This window comes from Oncorhynchus masou, chromosome 29 (assembly GCF_036934945.1).
Source record: "Oncorhynchus masou masou isolate Uvic2021 chromosome 29, UVic_Omas_1.1, whole genome shotgun sequence".
Lineage (NCBI taxonomy): Eukaryota > Metazoa > Chordata > Actinopteri > Salmoniformes > Salmonidae > Oncorhynchus > Oncorhynchus masou.
The window spans coordinates 4306700-4330523 of record NC_088240.1 but is presented as its reverse complement, the minus strand read 5'-3'; the positions used below and the strand labels follow the sequence as shown (position 1 = coordinate 4330523).

Genomic DNA, 23824 nt, shown 5'->3' with positions numbered 1-23824 from the left:
TAGTGAAACCAAACCCTAGTCACTGTTTAAGGTCGGGTTTGAGAATATTAACTGAACGGTTTTTAATGTAAGATACATTTAACCACCTGATGACAGTAGGACACAAATATTGATACGGTTTCACAAATCATGGTGACGGGGTCAATTCAGTTTTCCAAATAAGTCAATTCAAGAAGTGGATTTAAAAAATAAATAAATAATGAATTGTAAATTATATTTTTTTTTAAATGGCATTTTCAAATCACTTTGACCCCGACCCTGGCTACTGATCAATGTCTGACGCGGTTCTCTCACCCTCAGGATTGATCAGGGGTTGGTATTTGTCGGTGGGGATGGTTGTGAGGTCACCAGGGGTCAGACTCCAGACACCCACCCCCTCTGCTGCTCCTGCTGCCATGGCTGCGCCCAGCGCTGTGGTCTCCGACATGGACGGCTTCACTGAGGGAACACAACACAGAAATCCAATACTGCGCCGTCCTCGGGAGTATGTGTATTTGGGTAAAAAAAAAAAATGTTCATGTTAGAGAGTGTGCACTGTGCAGCAGCTGTGTCTGCCTGCATTAGGTGTTTAGGGAGTGCATGATATCGTGTCTGTTCGTTCTTGGAAGTAGACGTAAAACGTGTGTGGTTGGGTCAAAGTTCAAATGAGAGATTGCCGAGTGCGTGTTCTTTACCTCAGGGAGTACGTGTTGGTGCGAGCAGGTGCGTTCATACTTACCCACAGGGATGCAGAGTACATCAGCTTGAAGCTGCATCAGTAGTCTGTTTGAGGTCATGCCTCCATCCACCTGGAGCTGGGTCAAAGGAATCCCATAATCCTGATTCATAGCCTCCAGGATCTGGACAATAATAATAATAAATATATTAGGTTCATAGCAGAGTCTGCTGTTTGACTTCTGTGATTTGAGTCTGAATGGAACTCAGCCATATTCTCTGAAAACAGACAACCAGAGCAGCGAAGGCCTAGGTGAGATCTGTTAGTGAACCGAGTCTGGCTTACCTCTCTAGTCTGAAAACAAACAGCCTCCAGAGCAGCGAAGGCCAGGTGAGATCTGTTAGTGAACCGAGTCTGGCTTACCTCTCTAGTCTGAAAACAGACAACCAGAGCAGCGAAGGCCTAGGTGAGATCTGTTAGTGAACCGAGTCTGGCTTACCTCTCTAGTCTGAAAACAAACAGCCTCCAGAGCAGCGAAGGCCTAGGTGAGATCTGTTAGTGAACCGAGTCTGGCTTACCTCTCTAGTCTGAAAACAAACAGCCTCCAGAGCAGCGAAGGCCAGGTGAGATCTGTTAGTGAACCGAGTCTGGCTTACCTCTCTAGTCTGAAAACAGACAACCAGAGCAGCGAAGGCCTAGGTGAGATCTGTTAGTGAACCGAGTCTGGCTTACCTCTCTAGTCTGAAAACAGACAGCCTCCAGAGCAGCGAAGGCCAGGTGAGATCTGTTAGTGAACTGAGTCAGGCCACAGATGATACTGTTGAAACGAGAGAGAGAGAGAGAGATAGATGAAATCAGGCTGGAAACAAACTGGCAGCTCTGTTGAAATGGAGGACAGAATACACACATGTTAACTTAAAAAAATAAAACACATAAAAAACCCAAGTGAAATGAATGACGTCTGAAGCGCAAGGATTGTTTCACAATTAGGTGCAAGTGGCCTGGGGGCCTCTCCTACCCTCGTGCACTGGGCTCCCAGTAGGGGGCGTACAGCCCGGAGAAGGCAGGAACAAAGTAACATCCATAGGACGAGCCCACATCACCTGCCAGCTTCTCTGTGAGAGGAAGAGGATGATGACGACGACGGTCTTAAGTAAATATGACAATCAACCTAAAAACGTACAGTGTGTTGCAGAGCTCACCGATCTCTGCGGAGGATTGGATGATTCCCAGGTTATCTTTCAGCCAGCGTACCACCGCGCCAGCTATGGCCACCGACCCCTGGAATAGACCAATCACAGGTCAGCACCAGCATAGAGGAGCCAATCAGAACCTGACAAACATACTGCAGCGCACCACAAGACTAGCGCACCACAAGACTAGCGCACCACAAGACTAGCACAATGGCTTGCGAAAGTATTCACCCCCTTGGCATTTTTCCTATTTTGTTGCCTTAAAACCTGGAATTAAATTAGATTTTTGGGGGGTTTGTATCATTTGATTTACACAACATGCCTACCACTTTAAAGATGCTAAATATTTATTGTGAAACAAACAAGAAATAAACAAAAAAATGAACTTGAGCGTGCATAACTATTCACCCACCAAAGTCAATACTTTGTAGAGACACCTTTTGCAGCAATTACAGCTACAAGTCTCTTGGAGTATGTTTCTATAAAACTTGGCACACTGAGCCACTGGGATTTTTGCCCATTCTTCAAGGCAAAACTGCTCCAGCTCCTTCAAGTTGAATGAGTTCCGCTGGTGTACAGCAATATTTAAGTCATTCCACAGATTCTCAATTGGATTGAGGTCTGTGCTTTGACTAGGCCATTCAAAGACATTTAAATGTTTCCCCTTAAACCACTCGAGTGTTGATTTAGCAGTATGCTTAGGGTCGTTGTCCTGCTGGAAGGTGAACTCTGTATTTAGTGCCATCCATCATTCCTTCAATTCTGACCAGTTTCCCTGCCGATAAAAAAAACATCCTCACAGCATGATGCTGCCACCACGCTTCACTGTGGGGATGTTATTCTCGGGGTGATGAGGTGTTGGGTTTACACCAGAAATAGCATTTTCCTTGATGGCCAAAAATCTCAATTTTAGTCTCACCTGACCAAAGTACCTTCTTCAATATGTTTGGGAGTCTCCCACATGCCTTTTGGCGAACACCAAACGTGTTTTCTTATTTCTTCATTAAGAAATAGCTTTTTTTTCTGTCCACTCTTCCGTAAAGCCCAGCTCTGTGGAGTGTACGGCTTAAAGTGGTCCTATGGGCAGATACTCCAATCTCCGCTGTGGAGCTTTGCTGCTCCTTCAGGGTTATCTTTGGTCTCTTTGTTGCCTCTCTGATTAATGCCCACCTTGCCTGGTCTGTGAGTTTTGGTGGGCGGCCCTCTCTTGGCAGGTTTGTTGTGGTGCCATATTCTTTCCATTTTTTTAATAATGGATTTAATGGTGCTCTGTGGGATGTTCAACGTTTCAGATATTTATTTTATAACCCAACCCTGATCTGTACTTCCCACAACGTTGTCCCTGACCTGTTTGGAGAGCTCCTTGGTCTTCATGGTGCTGCTTGCTTGGTGGGGTTACAGACTCTGGGGCCTTTCAGAACAGGTTTATATATATATACACTGAGATCATGTGACACTTAAAGTCCACCTGTGTGCAATCTATCTAATTATGTGACTTCTGAAGGTAATTGGTTTCTCCAGATCTTATTTAGGGGCTTCATAGCAAATGGGGTAAATACATACACCACTTTGTTTTAAATCTTTTTAAACAAGTATTTTTATTTTATTTCACCAATTTGGACTATTTTTGTGTTCATTACATGGAATCCAAATAAAAATCTATTTAAATTACAGGTTGTAATGCAACAAAATAGGAAAAATGCCAAGGGTAATGAATACTTTTGCAAGGCATTGTACAACAGTATAACAGGACTAGCGCTACAGGACTAGCGCTACAGGACTAGCGCTACAGGACCAGCGCTACAGGACCAGCGCTACAGGACCAGCGCTACAGGACCAGCGCTACAGGACCAGCGCTACAGGACCAGCGCTACAGGACCAGCGCTACAGGACCAGCGCTACAGGACCAGCGCTACAGGACCAGCGCTACAGGACCAGCGCTACAGGACCAGCGCTACAGGACAGTAGACGTTTACCTCGAGAGCGTAGTGGGCTGGTGAGTCCTTCCCCAGTTTGTAGGCCAGTGTGGTCAGGAGGCCGTGATCTGACATCACTGGCTGAGACGAAAGAGAGAGGGTGTCATTTAAGAGCAACAGACACCATTGGAGAAATATCAAATAAAATAAAAATGTTTAAGTCAATTTTACCTTGATCCCTGTGTTTCTCAGCAGGAAGCAGCCAGTTCCGTACCTTTTAAATAGAAACAAGGGTTTTAAAAGGAGATGGAGTCAGACCATTAAAAATACAATCCATCCCTGAGAGGAACAGAGGAAGACTTGGGGACATCTCTGAAAATCAAACTTTGTCACATGCACCAAATACAACAAGCGTAGACCATGAAATGCTTACAAGCCCTTAACCAACAATGCAATTCAAGAAAGTGTATTTTTTTAAATAAAAATACAATTAATAATACTTTTAAAAAATTAACACAAAATAACAATGAGGCTATATACAGGAGGTTCAGGTACCGAGTCAGTGTGCGGGGTTACAGGTCAACCTTTAGTCGAGGTAATATGTACATGTAGGTAGGGGTGAAGTGACTATGGATAGATAATAACCAGGTTAGTCGAGGTCATTTGTACATGTAGGTAGGGGTGAAGTGACTATGGATAGATAATAAACAGGTTAGTCGAGGTAATATGTACATGTAGGTAGGGGTGAAGTGACTATGGATAGATAATAAACAGGTTAGTCGAGGTCATTTGTACATGTAGGTAGGGGTAAAGTGACTACACATAGATAATAAACAGGTTAGTCGAGGTCATTTGTACATGTAGGTAGGGGTGAAGTGACTATGGATAGATAATAAACAGGTTAGTCGAGGTCATTTGTACATGTAGGTGGGGGTGAAGTGACTACACATAGATAATAACCAGGTTAGTCGAGGTAATATGTACATGTAGGTAGGGGTTACAGGTTAGTCGAGGTAATATGTACATGTAGGTAGGGGTAAAGTGACTATGGATAGATAATAAACAGGTTAGTCGAGGTAATATGTACATGTAGGTAGGGGTGAAGTGACTATGGATAGATAATAACCAGGTTAGTCGAGGTCATTTGTACATGTAGGTAGGGGTAAAGTGACTACACATAGATAATAAACAGGTTAGTCGAGGTCATTTGTACATGTAGGTAGGGGTGAAGTGACTATGGATAGATAATAAACAGGTTAGTCGAGGTCATTTGTACATGTAGGTGGGGGTGAAGTGACTATGGATAGATAATAAACAGGTTAGTCGAGGTCATTTGTACATGTAGGTGGGGGTGAAGTGACTATGCATAGATAATAAACAGGTTAGTAGAGGTCATTTGTACATGTAGGTAGGGGTGAAGTGACTATGGATAGATAATAACCAGGTTAGTCGAGGTAATATGTACATGTAGGTAGGGGTGAAGTGACTATGGATAGATAATAACCAGGTTAGTCGAGGTCATTTGTACATGTAGGTAGGGGTGAAGTGACTATGGATAGATAATAACCAGGTTAGTCGAGGTAATATGTACATGTAGGTAGGGGTGAAGTGACTATGGATAGATAATAACCAGGTTAGTCGAGGTAATATGTACATGTAGGTAGGGGTGAAGTGACATGTACATGTAGGTAGGGGTGAAGTGACTATACATGTAGGTAGGGGTGAAGTGACATGTACATGTAGGTAGGGGTGAAGTGACTATACATGGATAAAACAGCGAGTAGCAGCAGACAAATGGAGCGTGGGGGGGAGGGGTAATCAATGTAATAGTCCAGTGGCCATTTGATTAATAGTGCAGAAGTCTTAAGGCTGGGGGGGGGGGGGGGGGAGCTGTTAAGGAGCTTGTACCCTCCCATATCACTTGGTGATTCGTTTACCGTGTTCATATAAAAATCAAATCTCGAAAGTATTTTAGAAATCACCTTTTTTTTTTTTTACATCAGCGGTTGTCAAAGTGTTTTACATCCTAAAAACCACCAAAGAGCAAGCAAAGTAGGAGGCAGAAGAAGCACAGTGGCTAGGACACTAGAAGGTCAGGAACCTAGGAAGAAACCTCGAGAGGAGCCAGGCTCGTACATAACATTCTACGGACTAATATATTCTGAAACTGGCTGTGTTTCTGAGTGATGACGACCTAAACCAGGACGTCCAGTTCCACAGACCGCGTCTGCTTGGTCATAAACCCGTCCAAAACAGCGACACTATAGCTGTGAACACAACAAGCAGGCCACAGCCAGAATGCAGAGCTACAGAGCTGTGTGGTCGGCTCCCAAACAAATGGCAGAGTCCAAGGCCACCCTCTCCTTTCATTACAACTAACTGAAGGAATACATGGACAGTCTAAGGGTAAAATGTTCAAACACACCTTTAAGTGATACGGACCTCTGAATAAAATGATATGAATATCACGGTCAGTTTTTTTTTCCAAGTAAGGAGAGAAGACCCGTCTTGAGGAGAACTTACGTGTTTTTAGCCTGTCCATCCTGGAAGCACATCTGACCAACCAGAGCAGCGGACTGGTCCCCGAGACACTGCGACAGCAAGAACCACAACAGCGTTTAGTCATCACACACACTAACCTCTGTCAGTCATTACTGTCAAAGCTAGGTCATTGATTCACTCCAACTATGGCAAATCACACACACACACACACACACTATACAGTATATTGTTTTGAAGCAACTCCTTACCCCGGAGATGGGAACTCCTGCCAGAGAACCAGAGTTCTAGAAGAGGATGAAATGAACAGACATGACGCGAGTGAAGTCACTGATCCAGGACCTGTGTCAAATCTCAAAGTCCATAAAAAAAGTCCCCTCTTTATCAAATCAAAACTAATAGTAGCAGCAACAGGATCAGGTCAACCAGGTCGTATTAAAACAAACCACACCATCTGTCCAAATCATCTCTACAGCCAAACCAAAAATCAGCTGTTAAGGCAGTCACGAGACACTCCTGTCCAAATAACTGGCATAGCTGTAGCCACACACTCTCTACGGACACCACAGGAGTCACGAGCGTCTCAATGGTGTAATGGAAAAGAAAGGGGGGGGGAGCCAAAGGCCTGGCATTCTCTCCACGGACCTTACCAAACCTCCATTTGGTGGATGTGAGGCAGGAGGAGAGAGACATTTTGGGGACGACGGGCAGCCATTTTAGGTGACAGTGGCAGATCAGAAGTAGGAGGAGCAACCAGCTCAATGAATGACCTCTGGACACCAAGGTTGTTGACAGCAGTGCAGCAACCATGACACAGTGCCAGGAGATAAAACACAAAAACAGACAGACACTTCACGTTCTATTCATTAGAGAGTATGTAGTTCTAAATTTGACCCATTTAAAATCTGCCCTCGTTACAAAGACAAACTGTCACAAGATGAGCGTCATTCCTCTGTATCAGAGTCATATACAGCGCAATGGGAAAGTATTCTGACCCCTTGACTTTTTCCACATTTTGTTACATTACAGCCTTATTCTAAAATGGATTAAATACATTTCACCCCCCCTCATTTCAGACCTTTTGCTATGAGACTCGAAATTGAGCTCAGGTGCATCCAGTTTCCATTGATCACCCTTGAGATGTTTCTACAACTTGATTGGGGTCCACCTGTGGTAAATTAATTTTATTGTACATGATTTGGAAAAAGACACTCGTCTATATAAGGTCCCACAGTTGACAGTGCATGTCAGAGCAAAAACAAAGCCATGAGGTCAAAGGAATTGTCCGTAGAGCTCCGAGACAGGATTGTGTCGAGGCACAGATCTGGGGAAGGGTACCAAAAACATTTATTCCGCATTGACGGCCCCCAAGAACACAGTGGCCTCCATCATTCTTAAATGGAAGAAGTTCGGAACCACCGAGACTCTTCCTAGAGCTGGCCGCCCAGCCAAACTGAGCAATCAGGGGAGAAAAGTATTGGTCAGGGAGTTGACCAAGAACACAATGGTCACCGACAGAGCTCCTCTGTAGAAATGGAAGAACCTTCCAGAAGGACAACCATCTATGCAGCAATCCACCAATCAGGCCTTTATGGTAGAGTGGCCAGACAGAAGTCACTCTTCAGTAAAAAAAATACATGCCAGCCCGCTTGGAGTTTGCCAAAAGGCACCTAAAGGACTCAGATCATGAGAAACCAGATTCTCTGGTCTGAGAAAAAAAAACACGATTGAACTCTGTCCTGAATGCCAAGCGTCACATCTGGAAGAAACCTGGCACCATCCCTACTGTGAAGCGTGGTGGCAGCATCAAGCTGTGGGGATATTTTTGGGAGACTAGTCAGGATCGAGAGAAAGATGAACAGAGCAAAGCAAAGAGATCCTTGATGAAAACCTGCTTCAGAGCACTCAGAAGCTCAGACTGGGGCGAAGGTTCACCTTCCAACAGTACAACAACCCTAAGCACACACCCAAGACAACACAGGAATGGCTTCGGGACAAGTCTCTGAATGTCCGAGTGCCCCAGCCAGAACATCTCTAGAGAGACCTGAAAATAGCAGTGCAGCAATGTTCCCTAGCCAACCTGACCGAGCTTGAGAGGATCTGCAGAGAAGAATGGGAGAAACTCCCCAAATACAGGTGTGCAAAGCTTGTAGCGTCAAACCCAAGAAGACTGAAGGCTGTAATCTCTGCCAAAAGGTGCTTCAACAAAGTACTGAATCAAAAAAGGACCAAGACACTCTTCATACAATTGATTAAAATGCCGCATGGCCTTCGTCAGGGAGTACAAAAAATAAAAAGGAATACAAGGTCCTCTTTTAAACAGCTTATCAATTAGCCCTAATTGGAAGAGGGAGTGGTTACACAATTGATTGGACACACCTGATAAGAAATACTACACACATTAAAAGGTGAAATACAGTAGCTATGTGATCATAAAAATACGACTCCAAACTAGAAGTATCAGAACACCAAAAGGTAGTTCTAACCTTAAATATGACTGGGAGAAGTGTCAAGAATAAGAACGCTAAAGTATGGAATACTTAACTAAATGTGATATTAATTTTGCAAAAATATCCAAAAACCTGTTTTTTGTTTTGTCATTGTGTGTAGATTGAAACGTTTTTATATTTTTTATATATAATCTATTTTAGAATGAGGCTGTGATGTAACAACGTGGATAAAGTCAAGGGGTCTGAATACTTTCCCCCCGAAAAATAGCACTATGTCACGTCTGATCAAGTGTCTGGGGAACGAACCAAGAAAACAACATTGAGCCCTGTAACCTTGACCATTACATAGTCTAATGACAGTCAACTGGAATCTTATCTGGTCAGCGTCGACTCAGTTGGAACGGAACACTCGTCATAAAAACCAAATAACCCGCTTTGATTGGTCACTTAAAATCACACATTTGATCATAAACATCTATGGCTTCTATCCTTCTACTGAAAAATGATACGACTTAACCTAGATAGGTGGGTTAATGTTTAAAAACATGGGTCGGTAAGCGTTTCAAAAACATTATACGCTAACATCGACTCACCATTGAACCATATATTTCTGAGGAGCTCTTCACTTGGGGTAGAATTTCCATTGGGACATCAAAATATCTACAAACAACAAATAAATATATTCAAAATAATGCTGGAAATGTATAGTAAACTTTTGTACAAAAAAAATAAAAAATTAACTCATGCAGATATGTCTATGCAAACATGTTCAACTGTGTGTGTGTGTGTGTGTGTGTTTGTGTTCCTACTTGCAGAGCTCGGGGTCCCAGTCCAGGGTGTGTATATTGAAGAGCATGGTGCGACTTGCATTGGTCACATCTGTGACATGCACCCCTCCACTCTTCCCCCCTGTCAGACACTGGGGACCACAGAATAATAAACATGTAGATTCGGAACCACAATGGAAATAAGTCTTGATTTTAAGTCACCCCTGACAAGTTTTTTAAAAAAGTAGATCCTCTGTCATTTTTAAATCTGTCAAATCAATCATCTGGATGATTAATCGTAAATATAAATAATAATAATAAATATACAATCTGAACAGGAACTGATCACCAACTCCGAGCCGGAGTAACTGTGCAGGTATTTGTACCAGCCCAGTACTGTAGGGTTCGGGTTGGGCCCAGTCTTACCCAGATGAGCCAGGAGTCGACGGTGCCGAACATGGCTCTGTGTGTCAGGACAGCCTCAGCGACCTCCTCCACGTTGTCCATGAGCCAACGCAGCTTCACAGCACTGAAGTATGTACTGATGGGCAGACCGGTCTTGTGCTGGGAGAGAGAGAGAGATAGAGGCTGAGAGATCACTTCCAGCCATGATTGGGTGTCCCATAGTGTGGTGAGGGAGAAAAAGGGAGATGTATGGAGAGATAGAGATCGAGAAATAATCAAATGTAAGGGTGAGGAGTCAAGGGGGTTGATATGTCACCCATCAGAGAGCACGGTAAAGATGTGTCAGATTGTTCACACCTAATATCTAATCCTCTCATCTCCACAGGTGCCTATAGACTAGGATCCATGGTGGGGTAGGGGCTATGAAGTAGGGTCTAGGGCAGGCAATTCCAGTCCTCGAGGGCCTGATAGCTGGGGCAAAACTGTGACACCTAACTCCAATAATCACCTAATCATGATCCTCAGTTGAGAATGCAATTAGTTTTAAAATCAGCTGTGTTTGCTACGGCTGGAGGAAAAGTGTGACTCCAATGAGGGCCTGGAGGAGCTCACCACTGGTTTAGGGGTTGGTTTGGGACAGGGCGCTCCTCTTACCTTCAGATGGTTCTTGTTCTTTCCCGGGGTGCTGTTGATCAGCCTCTCCACTGTGGACTGTGTACGAAGGTCCAGCCAAACTACAGGGTTAATCAGCACACAAGGAGTTAAAAAGAAATCACTGCTAAAAAAAACTAAATCTTCAATTGAATAAAATCACCCAGAGATTATGATACATATACACATATACACATATATACACATACACACACACACACACACACACACACACATTACATTACAATGTTCAACAATAGACAGTAGTGGAACAGGCAGAATGACAAGCCCGACTGTTGGTATGACATCATGCAGTACTTCCTGGAGCTGGGGGAGGGTGTAATGGTATTGCAACAATGCTATTGGATGATGTTGTGTGGTTTGTCACATGACACAACTTTAGGAAATGTACTAAGTTGAGTTACAGTAAGGATCTGTGGAGGTTTGAGGGAGAGACTGAGGGGGGGTGGGGGGGGCTGAGGGTAGCTGTCTGAATCAGACTGGGGAAGAAGAAAAAAAAAAGTGTGTGTCAAAGCCAATGAACTGGACTGGTTCCTAAAACCACTACTGAATTATAACTGATCACAAAAAAAAGTGGACAGGCTGTTCCTTCTACTGGGGACGGTGACCCCGTACTTTCTGGCACATACGATTACCAATGAGCTTGGTAAAACCCACCAATGGCATTGTAGAGCGGTTCCCCCGTCTCTTTGTCCCAAACCAGCGTAGTCTCTCTCTGATTGGTCACGCCGACAGCTGGGTAAACACAAACAAAAAGTGGTAAACAAACACCACACCCCTTGCTGCATCCAATGGAATCCTGAGTGCCACTGTAGGTACAGAGTATTCACACCCCTTGACTTGTTACACATTTTTGTTGTGTTAGAGCCTGAATTCAAAATGGATTAAATAGATTTAACACACAAATCCCATAACGACAAAGTGAAAACAAGTTTTTAGAAATGTTTCAATTTTTTTGAAAATGAAATACATAAAATAGCTAATTCAGATTAGTGGTCACACCGTGACTCAATACATTGTGGAAGTGACTTTGGCTGTGATTACAGCCGTGAGGCTTTCTGGGTAAGCCTAAGAGTTTCACACCTGGATTGTGCAACTTTTGCCCATTATTCTTTTCAAAATTCTTCAAAGTCTGTCAAATTGGTAGATGATCATTGCTAGACAACCATTTAAGTCTTGCCTTGATTCTCAAGCTGATTTAAGTTAAAAACTGTAACTCAGACATTCAATAAGATTCACTGTCTTCTTGGTCAAATACTCCAGTGTATATTTGACCTTGTGTTTTAGGTTATTGTCCTGCTGAAAGGTGAATTCATCTCCCAGTGTCTGGTGGAAAACAGGCAACCAGGTTTCCCCTCTAGGATTTAGCCTGTGTTGAGCTCCAGTCGGTTTCTTTTAATCCTACAAAAACTCCCCCAGTCTTTATCGATTACAAGCATACCCATAACATGATGCAGCCACCACTATGCTTGGACATATGCGAGAGAGGTACTCAGTAATCTGTTGTATTCCCCCCCCCCCCCCCAAACATAACACATTTCATTCAGGACAAAAAGTGAATTGCTTTGCCACATTCTTTTCAGTATTACTTTAGTGCCTTGTTGGAAACAGGAAGCATGTTTTGTAATACTATCTATTCTGTACTTCCTTCTTTTCACTCTGTCAATTAGTTTAGTATTGCGGAGTAACTACAATGTTGTTGATCCATCCTCAGCGTTCTCCTATCACAGCCATTCAACTCTAATTGTTTTTGTTTTTTTTAAGTCACCAAATTGGCCTGAGTGGTTTCCTTCCTTTCCGGCAACAGAGTTAGAAGGGACACCTGTGTCTTTGGATGGTGTATCAATATACCCAGTCACTACAAGGTGTAATTAATAACTTTAACATGCTCAAAGGGATATTCAATGTCTGCTTTATTTTATTTTTAAACCAATAGATGCCCTTAATTGTGAGGCATTGGGAAAACCTCCCTTGTCTTTGTGGTTGAATCAGTGTTTGAAATTCACTGCTCGACTGAGGGACCTTAGAGATCATTTACAGTGCCTTGCGAAAGTATTCGGCCCCCTTGAACTTTGCGACCTTTTGCCACATTTCAGGCTTCAAACATAAAGATATAAAACTGTATTTTTTGTGAAGAATGAACAACAAGTGGGACACAATCATGAAGTGGAACGACATTTATTGGATATTTCAAACTTTTTTAACAAATAAAAACGGAAAAATTGGGCGTGCAAAATTATTCAGCCCCTTTACATTCAGTGCAGCAAACTCTCTCCAGAAGTTCAGTGAGGATCTCTGAATGATCCAATGTTGACCTAAATGACTAATGATGATAAATACAATCCACCTGTGTGTAATCAAGTCTCCGTATAAATGCACCTGCACTGTGATAGTCTCAGAGGTCCGTTAAAAGCGCAGAGAGCATCATGAAGAACAAGGAACACACCAGGCAGGTCCGAGATACTGTTGTGAAGAAGTTTAAAGCCGGATTTGGATACAAAAAGATTTCCCAAGCTTCGCAAGGCACTGTATATGTGTGGGGTACAGAGATGAGGTAGTCATTCAAACGTCATGCTATAAACTATTATTATATAATAATAAACTATTATCGCACACAGAGTGAATCCATGCAACTTATTTTGCGACCTGTTTCAGCACATTTTTACTCCTGAACTTATTTATAACAAAAGGGGTTGAATACTTATTGACTCAAAACATTTCAGCTTTTCATTTGTAATTAATTATTATGTAAACATTTTGAAAAGTATAATTCCACTGACATTATAGGGTATTGTGTGTGGGCCAGTGACAAAAAAAAGAAGAATGCACTTAAAATGTAATCCATTTTAAATTCAGGCTGTAACACAACAAAATGGACAAAGTTAAGGGGTGTGAATACTTCCTGAAGGCAATAATATATATATATATTTTATACACACACACACACACACACACACACACCAGTGTACCTTTAATGTTGGAGATGTCTATGTTGAGCTGGCCGAGCTTCTCACAGGTCCTCTCCATACACTCATAAACTGACTGAAGAATCTCCTTAGGGTCCTCTTCTACCCAGCTGACACACACACACACACAGTTCAACTAAGTGTTGGAAACGGTTTTACCAGTATTAGAAAGTAGCAGTTCAGAGAACGAACATGGTGAAAATGTGGAATGACAAGCGTCATATTTCAGCTTAGTGTTGTACAGTGATCATCAGGGATAGAACGCACAACAGGTACTGACACTTAAGTCTTTCAGTCCAATTCCCCTCTTTTCTACTGGTCCTCATCAGGGTCAAAGACAATTGGTTTAAAAAAATAAAAAAGTTCCGAATCGGTCAAAGAGTCTTTCCAAAAGAACCCATAGTGAATAGCAGCTTCTCTGTATACAGTGCGGAAAGTGTTCAGACCCCTTCTCTACATGGTTACATTCCAACCTTATTCTAAAATTGATTCAATACTATTTAAAAAAATATATAATAATTCTCATCAATCTACACACAATACCCGATAATGACAAAGCAAAAGCAGGTTTAAGAATTTTGGGCAAATGTATTGAAAAAAATAATAATAATAATTCAGAAATACCTTATTTACATAAGTATTCAGACCCTTTGCTATCAGACTCTAAATTGAGCTCAGGTGCATCCTGTTTCCATTGATCATCCTTGAGATGTTTATACAACTTGGAGTCCAGCTGTGGTAAATTCAATTGATTGGACATGATTTGGAAAAAGACACCTGTCTATCTATATACAAAAAGCCCCCACAGTTGACAGTGCATGTCAGAGCAAAAACCAAGCCATGAGGTCAAAGGAATTGTTCATAGAGCTCAGAGACAGGATTGTGTTGAGGAACAGATCTGGGTACCAAAACAATGTCTACAGCATTAAGTCTCCAAGAACAGTGGCCTCCATCATTCTTAAATGGAAGAAGTTGGGAACCGCCAAGACTCCTCCTCGAGCTGGCCGCCCGGCCAAAACTGAGCAATCGGGAGAGAAGGGCCTTTGTCAGGGTGGTGACCAAATACCTGATGGTCACTCTGACAGAGCTCCAGAGTTCCTCTGTGTAGAATGGAGAACCTTCCAGAAGGAAAACCCATCTCTGCAGCACTCCACCAATCAGGCCTTTATGGTAGAGTGGCCAGAGAGAAGCCACACCTCAGTAAAAAAAGAAACATGACAGCCCACTTGGAGTTTGCCAAAAGTCACCTAAGGAACTCGGACCATGAGAAACAAGATTCTCTGGTCTGATGAAACCAAGATCGAACTCTTTGTCCTGAATGCCAAGCGTCACATCTGGAGGAAACCTGGCCCCATCACTACGGTGAAGCATGGTGGTGGCAGCATCATGCTGTGGGGATGTTTTTCAGCGGCAGGGACTGGGAGACTAGTCAGGATCAGAGGGAAAGATGAACAGATCAAAGTACAGAGAGATCCTTGATGAGAACCTGCTCCAGAGTGCTCTGGACCTCAGACTGGGGTGAGGGTTCACCTTCCAACAGGACAACAAACATAAGCACACAGCCAAGACAATGCAGCAGTGGCTTTGGGACAAGTCTCTGAATGTCCTTGAATGTCCTTTTACCCAACAAAAGGCTTGAGGCTATAATCGCTACCTAAGGGGCTTCAACAAAGTACTGAGTAAAAGGTCTGAATACTTATGTAAACGTGATATCATTGGTTTTGTTTTTTGCAAAAATGTCAAAACCTGTTTTTGCTTTGTCATTATGGAGGTGGTGTGTAGATTGATGGGGAGGGGGGGACAATTTAATCCATTTTAGAATAAGGCTGTAACTTTCCAAATGCACTGTAAGTTCCCCAAATAAGGCTTTAGTAGCCCACAGAACCCCAGTCTGCCTAGCCCACAGAACCCCAGTCTGCCTAGCCCACAGAACCCCACAGTCTGCCTAGCCCAGTCTGCCTAGCCCACAGAACCCCAGTCTGCCTAGCCCAGTCTGCCTAGCCCAGTCTGCCTGGCCCACAGAACCCCACAGTCTGCCTAGCCAATAGAACACCAATAGTCTGTCTAATGTAAATAAGCCCTGGACATTGGACTCTGACAGCTCATACATTCAGCTAAAGGGGAAAAAAATCCTAGGGATCTTCATTAAAGTGTAATCTCAGTTCTTAGTACTCAGTGTTGACTCAACCCAGGGAGGGGATTTGGTAAATGTTGACATACTCAAAGATCCTCCTTCCATATTTCCCCTCTTTCCATTCTTCCTGTCATCACTGACCAATCCTGGATCAGAATTCACCCCAGAAGGGTGGAGCCAGGTAGCCTAGTGGTTAGAGCATTGGACTAGTAACTGAAAGGTTGCAAGATCGTATCCCCCGAGCTGACAAGGTCAGAATATGTCATTCTGCCCCTGAACAAGGCAGTTAACCCACTGTTTCCCAGTAGGCTGTCATTGTAAATAAGAATTTGTTCTTAACTGACTTAACTCGTTAAAAGATAAAAGGGAGGAGAATAGAAGGCTCATAAAAGTATTGTTACTGGGCCTTGCAAGTGGACTTTATTGCAGTGTAAGGTACTCACCCCTCTTTAGGGAAACTCTGCTTTATCCCAACCTGGTGGTGACTAAGCAGCTCTGCCGTTTTAGAATTGAACACCTGAGGAGAGGAGCGACAAGAGTAAGAGTTGTTCCCAAGAGTAAGAGTTGTTCCCACTGTTGTTCCCAAGTGATCTTTAAAAACAAAAGGATTATACTGAACAAAAAATATATTTTTTAAAGTGACCTGCAACAATTTCAAATTATTTTACCGCTTTACAGTTCATAAGGTAAATCAGTCAATTAAAATTAATTCTTTAGACCCTAATGGATTTCCCGACTGGGAATACAGATATGAATCGGTTGGTCACACTTTTTTTTTTTTATAAAAAAAGGTTGGGGCATGGATCAGTAAACCAGTCAGTGTCTGGTGTGATTTGCCTCATGCAGCCAGACACATCTCCTTCACTTAGAGTTGATGAGGGCTCTTTGGGGCCTGTGGAATGTTGTCCCCACTCCTCTTCAATGGCTGCGCAACGTTGCTAGATATTGGAGGGAACTGGAACACGCGGTCCTACACGTCGATCCAGAGCATCCCAAACATGCTCAATGGGTGACATGTCTGGTGTGTATACAGGCCATGGCAGAACAGGGACATTTTCAGCTTCAAGGAATTGTGTAGAGATCTTTGCGACATGGGGCCGTGCATTATCATGAAACATGATGGAGGCGGATGAATGGCACAACAATGGGCCTCAGGACTTCATCACGGTCTCTGTGCATGCAAATTGCTATCGATAAAATGCAATTGTGTCCAATGTCCGTAGCTTACGCCTGCCCATACCATAAGCCCACTGCCACCATGAGGCACTCTGTTCACAATGTTGTCGTCAACAAACCGCTCACCCACGGAACGCCATAAAGGTGGTCTGCAGTTGAGGCCAGTTGGACATACTGACAAATTTTCAATGACTTTGGAGGGGGCTTAGGGTCGAGAAATAAACATTGAATTTTATGGCAACGGCTCTGGTGGACATTCCAGCAGTCAGCATGCCAGTGGCATTGTGTTGTGTCAAAACTGCACGTTCTAAAGTGGCCTTTTAATATGACCCAGCACAAGGTGCACCTGTGTAATCGTCATGCTGTTAAATCAGTTTATTGTTATGACACACCTGTAAGGTGGATGGATTCTCTTGGCAAAAGAGAAATGCTACCGAACAAGGATTATTAAAAATACAATTCTGCACAAAATTTGAGATTAATACATTTGTGCAAATCGAAAATTGTGATTTCTTTATTTCAGCTCATGAAACCAAAACTTTACATGTTGCGTTTATGTTTTTCTTCAGTATAGGATTAATCTAGGCCCAATATGCTATATCTCAATTAATTAAAAATAACTATAAATTCTGGCACTCCTAGATTTGATGTTGTGCTCCTAACTTTTGCACCAGTGCAACCAATGAAATTAATTTAGATCCCTCTCCAGGACTATTCATATATTGTTAATGAAAACGTAACAGAAATATATATATATATATATATATATATACACACATTTAAGAAACAGTACTGCCACGTATGAGAAAAGCATTTAAGAATATATTTTCCAAGATAATTTAAGAGCTTCTGTAACAGTCTAAAGAAATAACTCCGTGGGACAGCTGTGAATGAAGAAACAAGCTCTGTGAGCTCTTCAAAAAGCCACGAATATGATGGACTTGTGTTGGGGAATAATCAGAATTGGTTGGTAACGTAGGTAAGATGTTTTATATATTCATCATATGTTTGTAAGTTACTTCTCATCAGAATGTTATTTTTGTATAATACTGTGGCGGGGTTGCAGTTATCTGTTCTATGTCAAGACTAAGTTGCACGGGCCGCAGAGAGGGGAGAGGTCAAGGTGTCATGTGTAAACATATCTTTCGCTCCACTGTGTGTGTGCCAGTCACTCCCTACTTTTCCCCATCGGGGAGAGGAGGATGGCAGTGTCTGGAATCATTCTATGCTCCCCGTGAGCTTGTCCAGGATTGGTTGTATCTAAATGACAATTTGATATATGCCTGTTGATATGGAGGATTGGTTTATGGTTCTGGGTTTTGAGTAAGGAGACAAAGCTGAACGATTTATTATGTCTATGCTGTCTGACTGTTTTTTGCTATAAAGGATCTCAGTTGCAATGTGTAAGGGCTCTCAGAGAATTAATTGATAGACACTGAATTGATCTGAGAGTCACAGGGTTGTGATGGAGCTCATATAATTAAAGATGGACTTTGATAACTAACTCTGACTTGTGTGTGGTTTGCTCTCATGATTTGGTAAATAGAGGAAATTTCCACAACACTTGTCATAAGTGTACAAGCACTAAGTTGACTGTGCCTTTAAACAGCTTGGAAAATTCCAGAAAATTATGCCATGGCTTTACAACCCGATAGGCTAATTGACATAATTTGAGTCAATTGGAGGTGTACCTGCGGATGTATTTCAAGGCCTACCTTCAAACTCAGTGCCTCTTTGCTTGACATCACGCAAAATCAAAAGAAATCAGCCAAGACCCCAGAAAAACATTTTTTGTAGACCTCCACAAGTCTGGTTCATCCTTGGGAGCCACTTACTTCAAAATTCCTGAAGGTACCGCGTTCATCTGTACAAACAATAGTACGCAAGTATAAACACCATGGGACCATGCAGCCGTCATACTGCTCAGGAAGGAAACACATTTTGTCTCCTAGAGATGAACGTACTTTGCTGCAAAAAGTGCAAATCAATCCCAGAACAAAAGGATCTTGTGAAGATGCTGGATGAAACAGGTACAACAGTATCTATAGCCACAGTAAAATGAGTCCTATATCGACATAACCTGAAAGGCCACTCAGCAAGGAAGAAGCCATTGCTCCAAAACAGCCATAAAAAATCCAGACTACGATTTGCAACTGCACATGGGGAGAAAGATTGTACTTTTTGTCCTCTTGTCTAATGAAACAAAAATATAACTGTTTGGCCATAATGACCATCGTTATGTTTGGAGGAAAAGGGGGACACACGCTTGCAAGCCGAAGAACACCATCCAGGGATGGCAGCATCATGTTGTGGGGGTGCTTTGCTGGAGGGACTGGTGCACTTCATAAAATAGATGGCATCATGAGGGAGGACAATTAGGTGGATATATTGAAGCAACATCTCAAGACATCAGTTAAAGCTTGGTTCCAAATGGACAATGACCCCAAACATACTTAGAAAGTTGTGGCAAAATGGCTTAAGGACAACAAAGTCAATGTATTGGAGTGGCCATCACAAAGCCCTGACCTCAATCTTATAGAAAATTTGTCAGCAGAACTGAAAAAGCGTGTGCGAGCAAGGAGGCCTACAAACCTGACAAAGTTACACCAGCTCTGTCAGGAGGAATGGGCCAAAATTCACCCAACTTATTGTGGGAAGCTTGTGGAAGGCTACCCGAAATGTTTGACCCAAGATAAACAATTTAAAGGCAATGCTACCAAATACTAATTGAGTATGTAAACTTCTGACCCACTGGGAATGTGATGAAAGAAATAAAAGCTGAAATAAATAATTCTCACTACTATTAATCTGACATTTCACATTATTTTTATATACTCTGATCATGCCAAGCAACAATGTTGACAGATAAACAATGTCTGCTTTGTTTTGGCACGACTGTCAGGTGTTACATAACTACCTGAGAGATGGATGACGGTCCTCAGCAGTAGATACCATGGAATTTACAGAAGTAATAAAATAGTGTGAAAAGTGATGCTCATTTGAAATAATCACCAAAGCAAATTAAAGCAAACATTTATTGGTCACATAGACGTGATTAGCAGATGTTATTGCGGGTGTAAATCAAACGCTTGTGTTTCTAGCTCCGACAGTGCAATACTACTAGTTTGATTATTATTATCTAACAAATTACACAACATATGTAATTTGCATTGTTTTACAGTCCGGGAAAGACAAATTGCATAGAGGTTTAGATCGTCAAGTTTACCCCCAGATACTGAAGGTGTGTTTTGTTCATCAATTATTCATTAACGTGTTACTTCATTGTTTTTACATGTTAAATAGCCAGGGACCAGCTGGACTCCTGTCCTCTATGACCATTTGAAAAAAAGGAGTGCTTGACCTCTCACCCATAGGATAGTAGTTAATGTGTAGGCTACATGTTACACACACACACTTTGGCGAGAGTTAGAAACATTGTCCAAGACTGGATGTTCAGAACTCACGCCGCTTGGAACATTCGTGTATATTTACATCACAACGGGACGAGTCAAAAAAATGCACCACCTTCAACAAAAATGGACAGCTTCTTGTTGAACCAAGACAAGTGAAACAGTAGCTCTTTACAGTTTATTCAGGTAGAGGTATAAAGAAGCAGGGGGGGAGGGGGGGGGTGTTATCCAAATGCTGCCACCAAGGTCGTGATCAATGGTGAGAGATCAGAGACCCTCTTAAAGAATGACTATCTACATCAACCCTGCTTACAGTGGCACTATGGTCGGACAAAGTCAGACATGTCCTTTACATTACACACTTGTTCCATTATATTACACACCGGATCAAGGAGTCTTCTGTAGGGGGGGGGGGTTGTTAAGAGCTGTGACACGGTCTGAACATTAAGGAAAGGGGGATACCTAGTCAGTTGTACAACAATGCTTTCAACTGAAATGTCTCTTCGGCATTTAACCCAACCCCTCTGAGTCAGAGAGGTGCTGCCTTAATTTTTTTTTTTTAAACAACATCCATGTCTTCAACACCCGGGGAACAGTGTGTTAACTAACTGCCTTGCTCAGGGGCAGAACGACAGATTTTTACCTTGTCAGCTCAGGGATTAGATCCAGCAACGTTTCTGTTACTGGCCCAGCACTAACCACTAGCTACCTGCTGCCCCTTCATTAACACGCCCCTTCATTAACACGCCCCTTCATTAACACGCCCCTTCATTAACGAGTCACTTGGTTTTGGAGGCATTAGGACCTTAGAAATAATTTTTAAGAGGTTAAATCGACACCTTCATATGGGTTCCCACACGGCCACTCACACTGAGTGGACAAAACATTAGGAACAATTGCTATTTCCATGACACACTGGCCAGGTGAAAGCTATGATCCCTTATGGAGACCACCTTCAACTCAGTGTAGATGGAGGAGACGGGCTAAAGGAGGACAAAATATTTGAAGTGCCATTGAACGAGGTAGGACAGTAGGTGTCAGGCACACCGGTTTGAGGGCGTCAAGAACACTAACACTGCTGGATCTTTCACGCTCAACTGTTTCCCGTGTGTATGAAGAATGGTCCACCACCCAATGGACATCCAGCCAACTTGACCACAACTGTGGGAAGCATTGCGGTAAACATCCCTGTAGAACACTTTCGCCACCTTAAATGTTTTGGTACACGCTCAGTGTATTTCCACGTTACTACAGCTCTTGTTTACAGAAAACAGACGAATGAGAGTGGACTCCCTGTGTTAATTAGCTATCGGAGTCTCTGAACACGTGTGTAAAATGGAAAACAAACGTGTTGTCGCTGAGAAATACTGTCAGCTGCAACCTACAGTATTAAAAACAGTCAGCATAAGTGTGTATTTTTCTTTGCATTGGTGAAAATATTTTGGGATGTGATATGAAAGTAAAGGGGTTTTGTTTCTAGAACAGTACTGAAATTGAGAATCGATTCACGTTTAGAGATGGAGGATTTGGCCGTTTTGGCTTCCAGACCCAATTCACCTTTAACAGAACATGTAAGGTCCTTGGACGATAAGGAGTAACTTCAGGCTTCTATAGTCCAATATTGGGCTAGGGGGTCGGACAGTCTCCCTGTGTAGACACCACGGAGCAAGATATGGCTCAGAAAACATACCTCAATCCAGGGATGAGAAATGCGTTGTACTCTGAATTGTCCCATTATCTCAACTGTTACACAAAGAACAACTGCTAGTTTTTTTTTCCCCCAGTAAACTGCTGTTTGTGTCCTCATGCTCGGTACCAGAAGTCACAGCAGCCATTTTAGAATGGCAGTGTCAGCCAATCAGCTCCTTTGTTGTTCAACATGACATTCCATTATGGCTGCTGTGGCTACTGCTAGCTAGCATGAGGACGAAAACAGCGGTTTTCTTTAAAAACCTATTAGATGTAAAGTCACCTGTGTGGTTTCTGATACCGGTTCAGATCGACATTTTCACTTCTGAATTGATCTGTGGACACCGTAGATGGAAATGGCTTGCATTGAGTAATAGCCCTGGTTCCCAAGGATACAGTAGTATATTTGTTGCTCTCCTGGCTGAACCCCTACTTCACAGCCACTGACATAGCACATGCTTGAAATCCTTATCGTAGCACAGCAGGAAATAGTGGTTTCATCACTATAGTACAGTCAGATCAATTTATAGCCATTAAATCAAAAAATATTATTCATAGAATTTAAACAAAAACTTCTTTTTTTTTGGAGTTCAGGAAGCCACTCCAGAGCTTTGTGTGATGTTCACATTGGTGGGGGCAGATGTTTCGATCAAGAGATACCTTCAGAAAATATGCACATTTTTCTATAACACTAAACATGTATTTTACAGTTGTAAGGAAGGTGAAATTTTACAGTTTGTGGTTTTATAATTTCATTATACTATATTTAGAAAGCATACAAGTAATTCCAAACCTTATTCATGCAGTGTTAAATAGGGAATATGCCATAAAATATTTAATAAAAAATAAAAAAAATCATATTTGTACTTTTGTCTTCAAAAGTGACTAAACAATTTTTTTTATTTTTTTTAAATGTACAGAAAGGTGAGATTGTAATCTTGGAGTATGCATTGGGGCGGCAGGTAGCCTAGTTAGAACGTTGAGCCAGTCACCGAAAGGTTGCAAGTTCGAATCCCCGAGCTGACAACCTGTCATTCTGCCCTGAACAAAGCCGTAATTGTAAATAACAACTTGCTCTTAATTGAACTGTTAAATATATTTTTTATTTTTAAATCACTAGTTATTGATAGTTCTCATGATAAATAATTACTTTCGGGGATTACACGAAGTTACATTTAAGAGGTTTTTGAAAAAGAGGAGAACGCAACCCAATCAGAACTCAGAGGCTTGCTGTGACTTTGCCAACTTACCAGAAACCTCGTCGAGCTTGTGCCTTGATCGATAGCTGCGACCAGGGGCCCCATTGTGATCCTCTCTGAGTAAGACGCTGTGGACATCTTTCTGTTCGTATCCGTGGTGATCAAGTCCTACAAACGCCGGTGAACCCGTGGTCGGCTTTATATTACCCACTCCTGGCAGTCCTGCTGAGACCATGCGAGAATCCTTCCAGTCACGTTGACAAAATCCTATCGGTTGTGGCTAATTTATGTTTGACGAGCCGTCAGAAGGCGTTGGCCTCGTGCTGCCCAATCAAATCCGGGGGCACGTCCAAAATAAATAACAAAAAGGTTCAACGAGTTTAAATCGCCGGGATAAATGCCGCATTCAAAACAAGTCAGTCCATTAAAGACAACTGGGAACTCGAGAGAGAGAAAAAAGAGCACCAATGGGAAAAAATATTTTTAATCGTCATCCCAACTCGGAATTGGTAGTCGGAAACTCTGATATCTTTCTAGACTTCCGACCTGAAAATCGCTGAAGTTATGACCCTCCCCCCCGAACTCCCAGTTGTCCGAAAAGCATCAAAAGTCACCCCCTTTTTCATTTTACAGCAGTGATTTGGACATAAACGCGTCCAATCATCAACCACTAAAACTGATATTTGAGTTCAT

General features: G+C 42.4%; 1 protein-coding gene across 1 annotated transcript in view; it reads right to left on the bottom strand.

Moving 5' to 3' along the window:
- Positions 1-23415, bottom strand: part of LOC135518911 (glycerol kinase-like) — a 28905-nt gene extending 5490 nt beyond the window's left edge. Inside the window, exons 1-17 of the mRNA XM_064943857.1 lie at positions 23183-23415; positions 16101-16174; positions 13527-13633; positions 11215-11292; positions 10540-10619; positions 9907-10044; positions 9523-9632; positions 9307-9373; positions 6515-6550; positions 6288-6355; positions 3996-4038; positions 3825-3905; positions 1858-1936; positions 1674-1770; positions 1388-1472; positions 719-839; positions 295-438 (exon numbers count right to left, since the gene is read on the bottom strand). Coding sequence (XP_064799929.1) covers positions 295-438; positions 719-839; positions 1388-1472; positions 1674-1770; positions 1858-1936; positions 3825-3905; positions 3996-4038; positions 6288-6355; positions 6515-6550; positions 9307-9373; positions 9523-9632; positions 9907-10044; positions 10540-10619; positions 11215-11292; positions 13527-13633; positions 16101-16174; positions 23183-23269 — 1495 coding nt within the window. The 5' untranslated portion in view covers positions 23270-23415. The remainder of the gene's footprint in view (positions 1-294; positions 439-718; positions 840-1387; positions 1473-1673; positions 1771-1857; positions 1937-3824; positions 3906-3995; positions 4039-6287; positions 6356-6514; positions 6551-9306; positions 9374-9522; positions 9633-9906; positions 10045-10539; positions 10620-11214; positions 11293-13526; positions 13634-16100; positions 16175-23182) is intronic.
- Between the last annotated feature and the right edge of the window lie 409 nt (positions 23416-23824).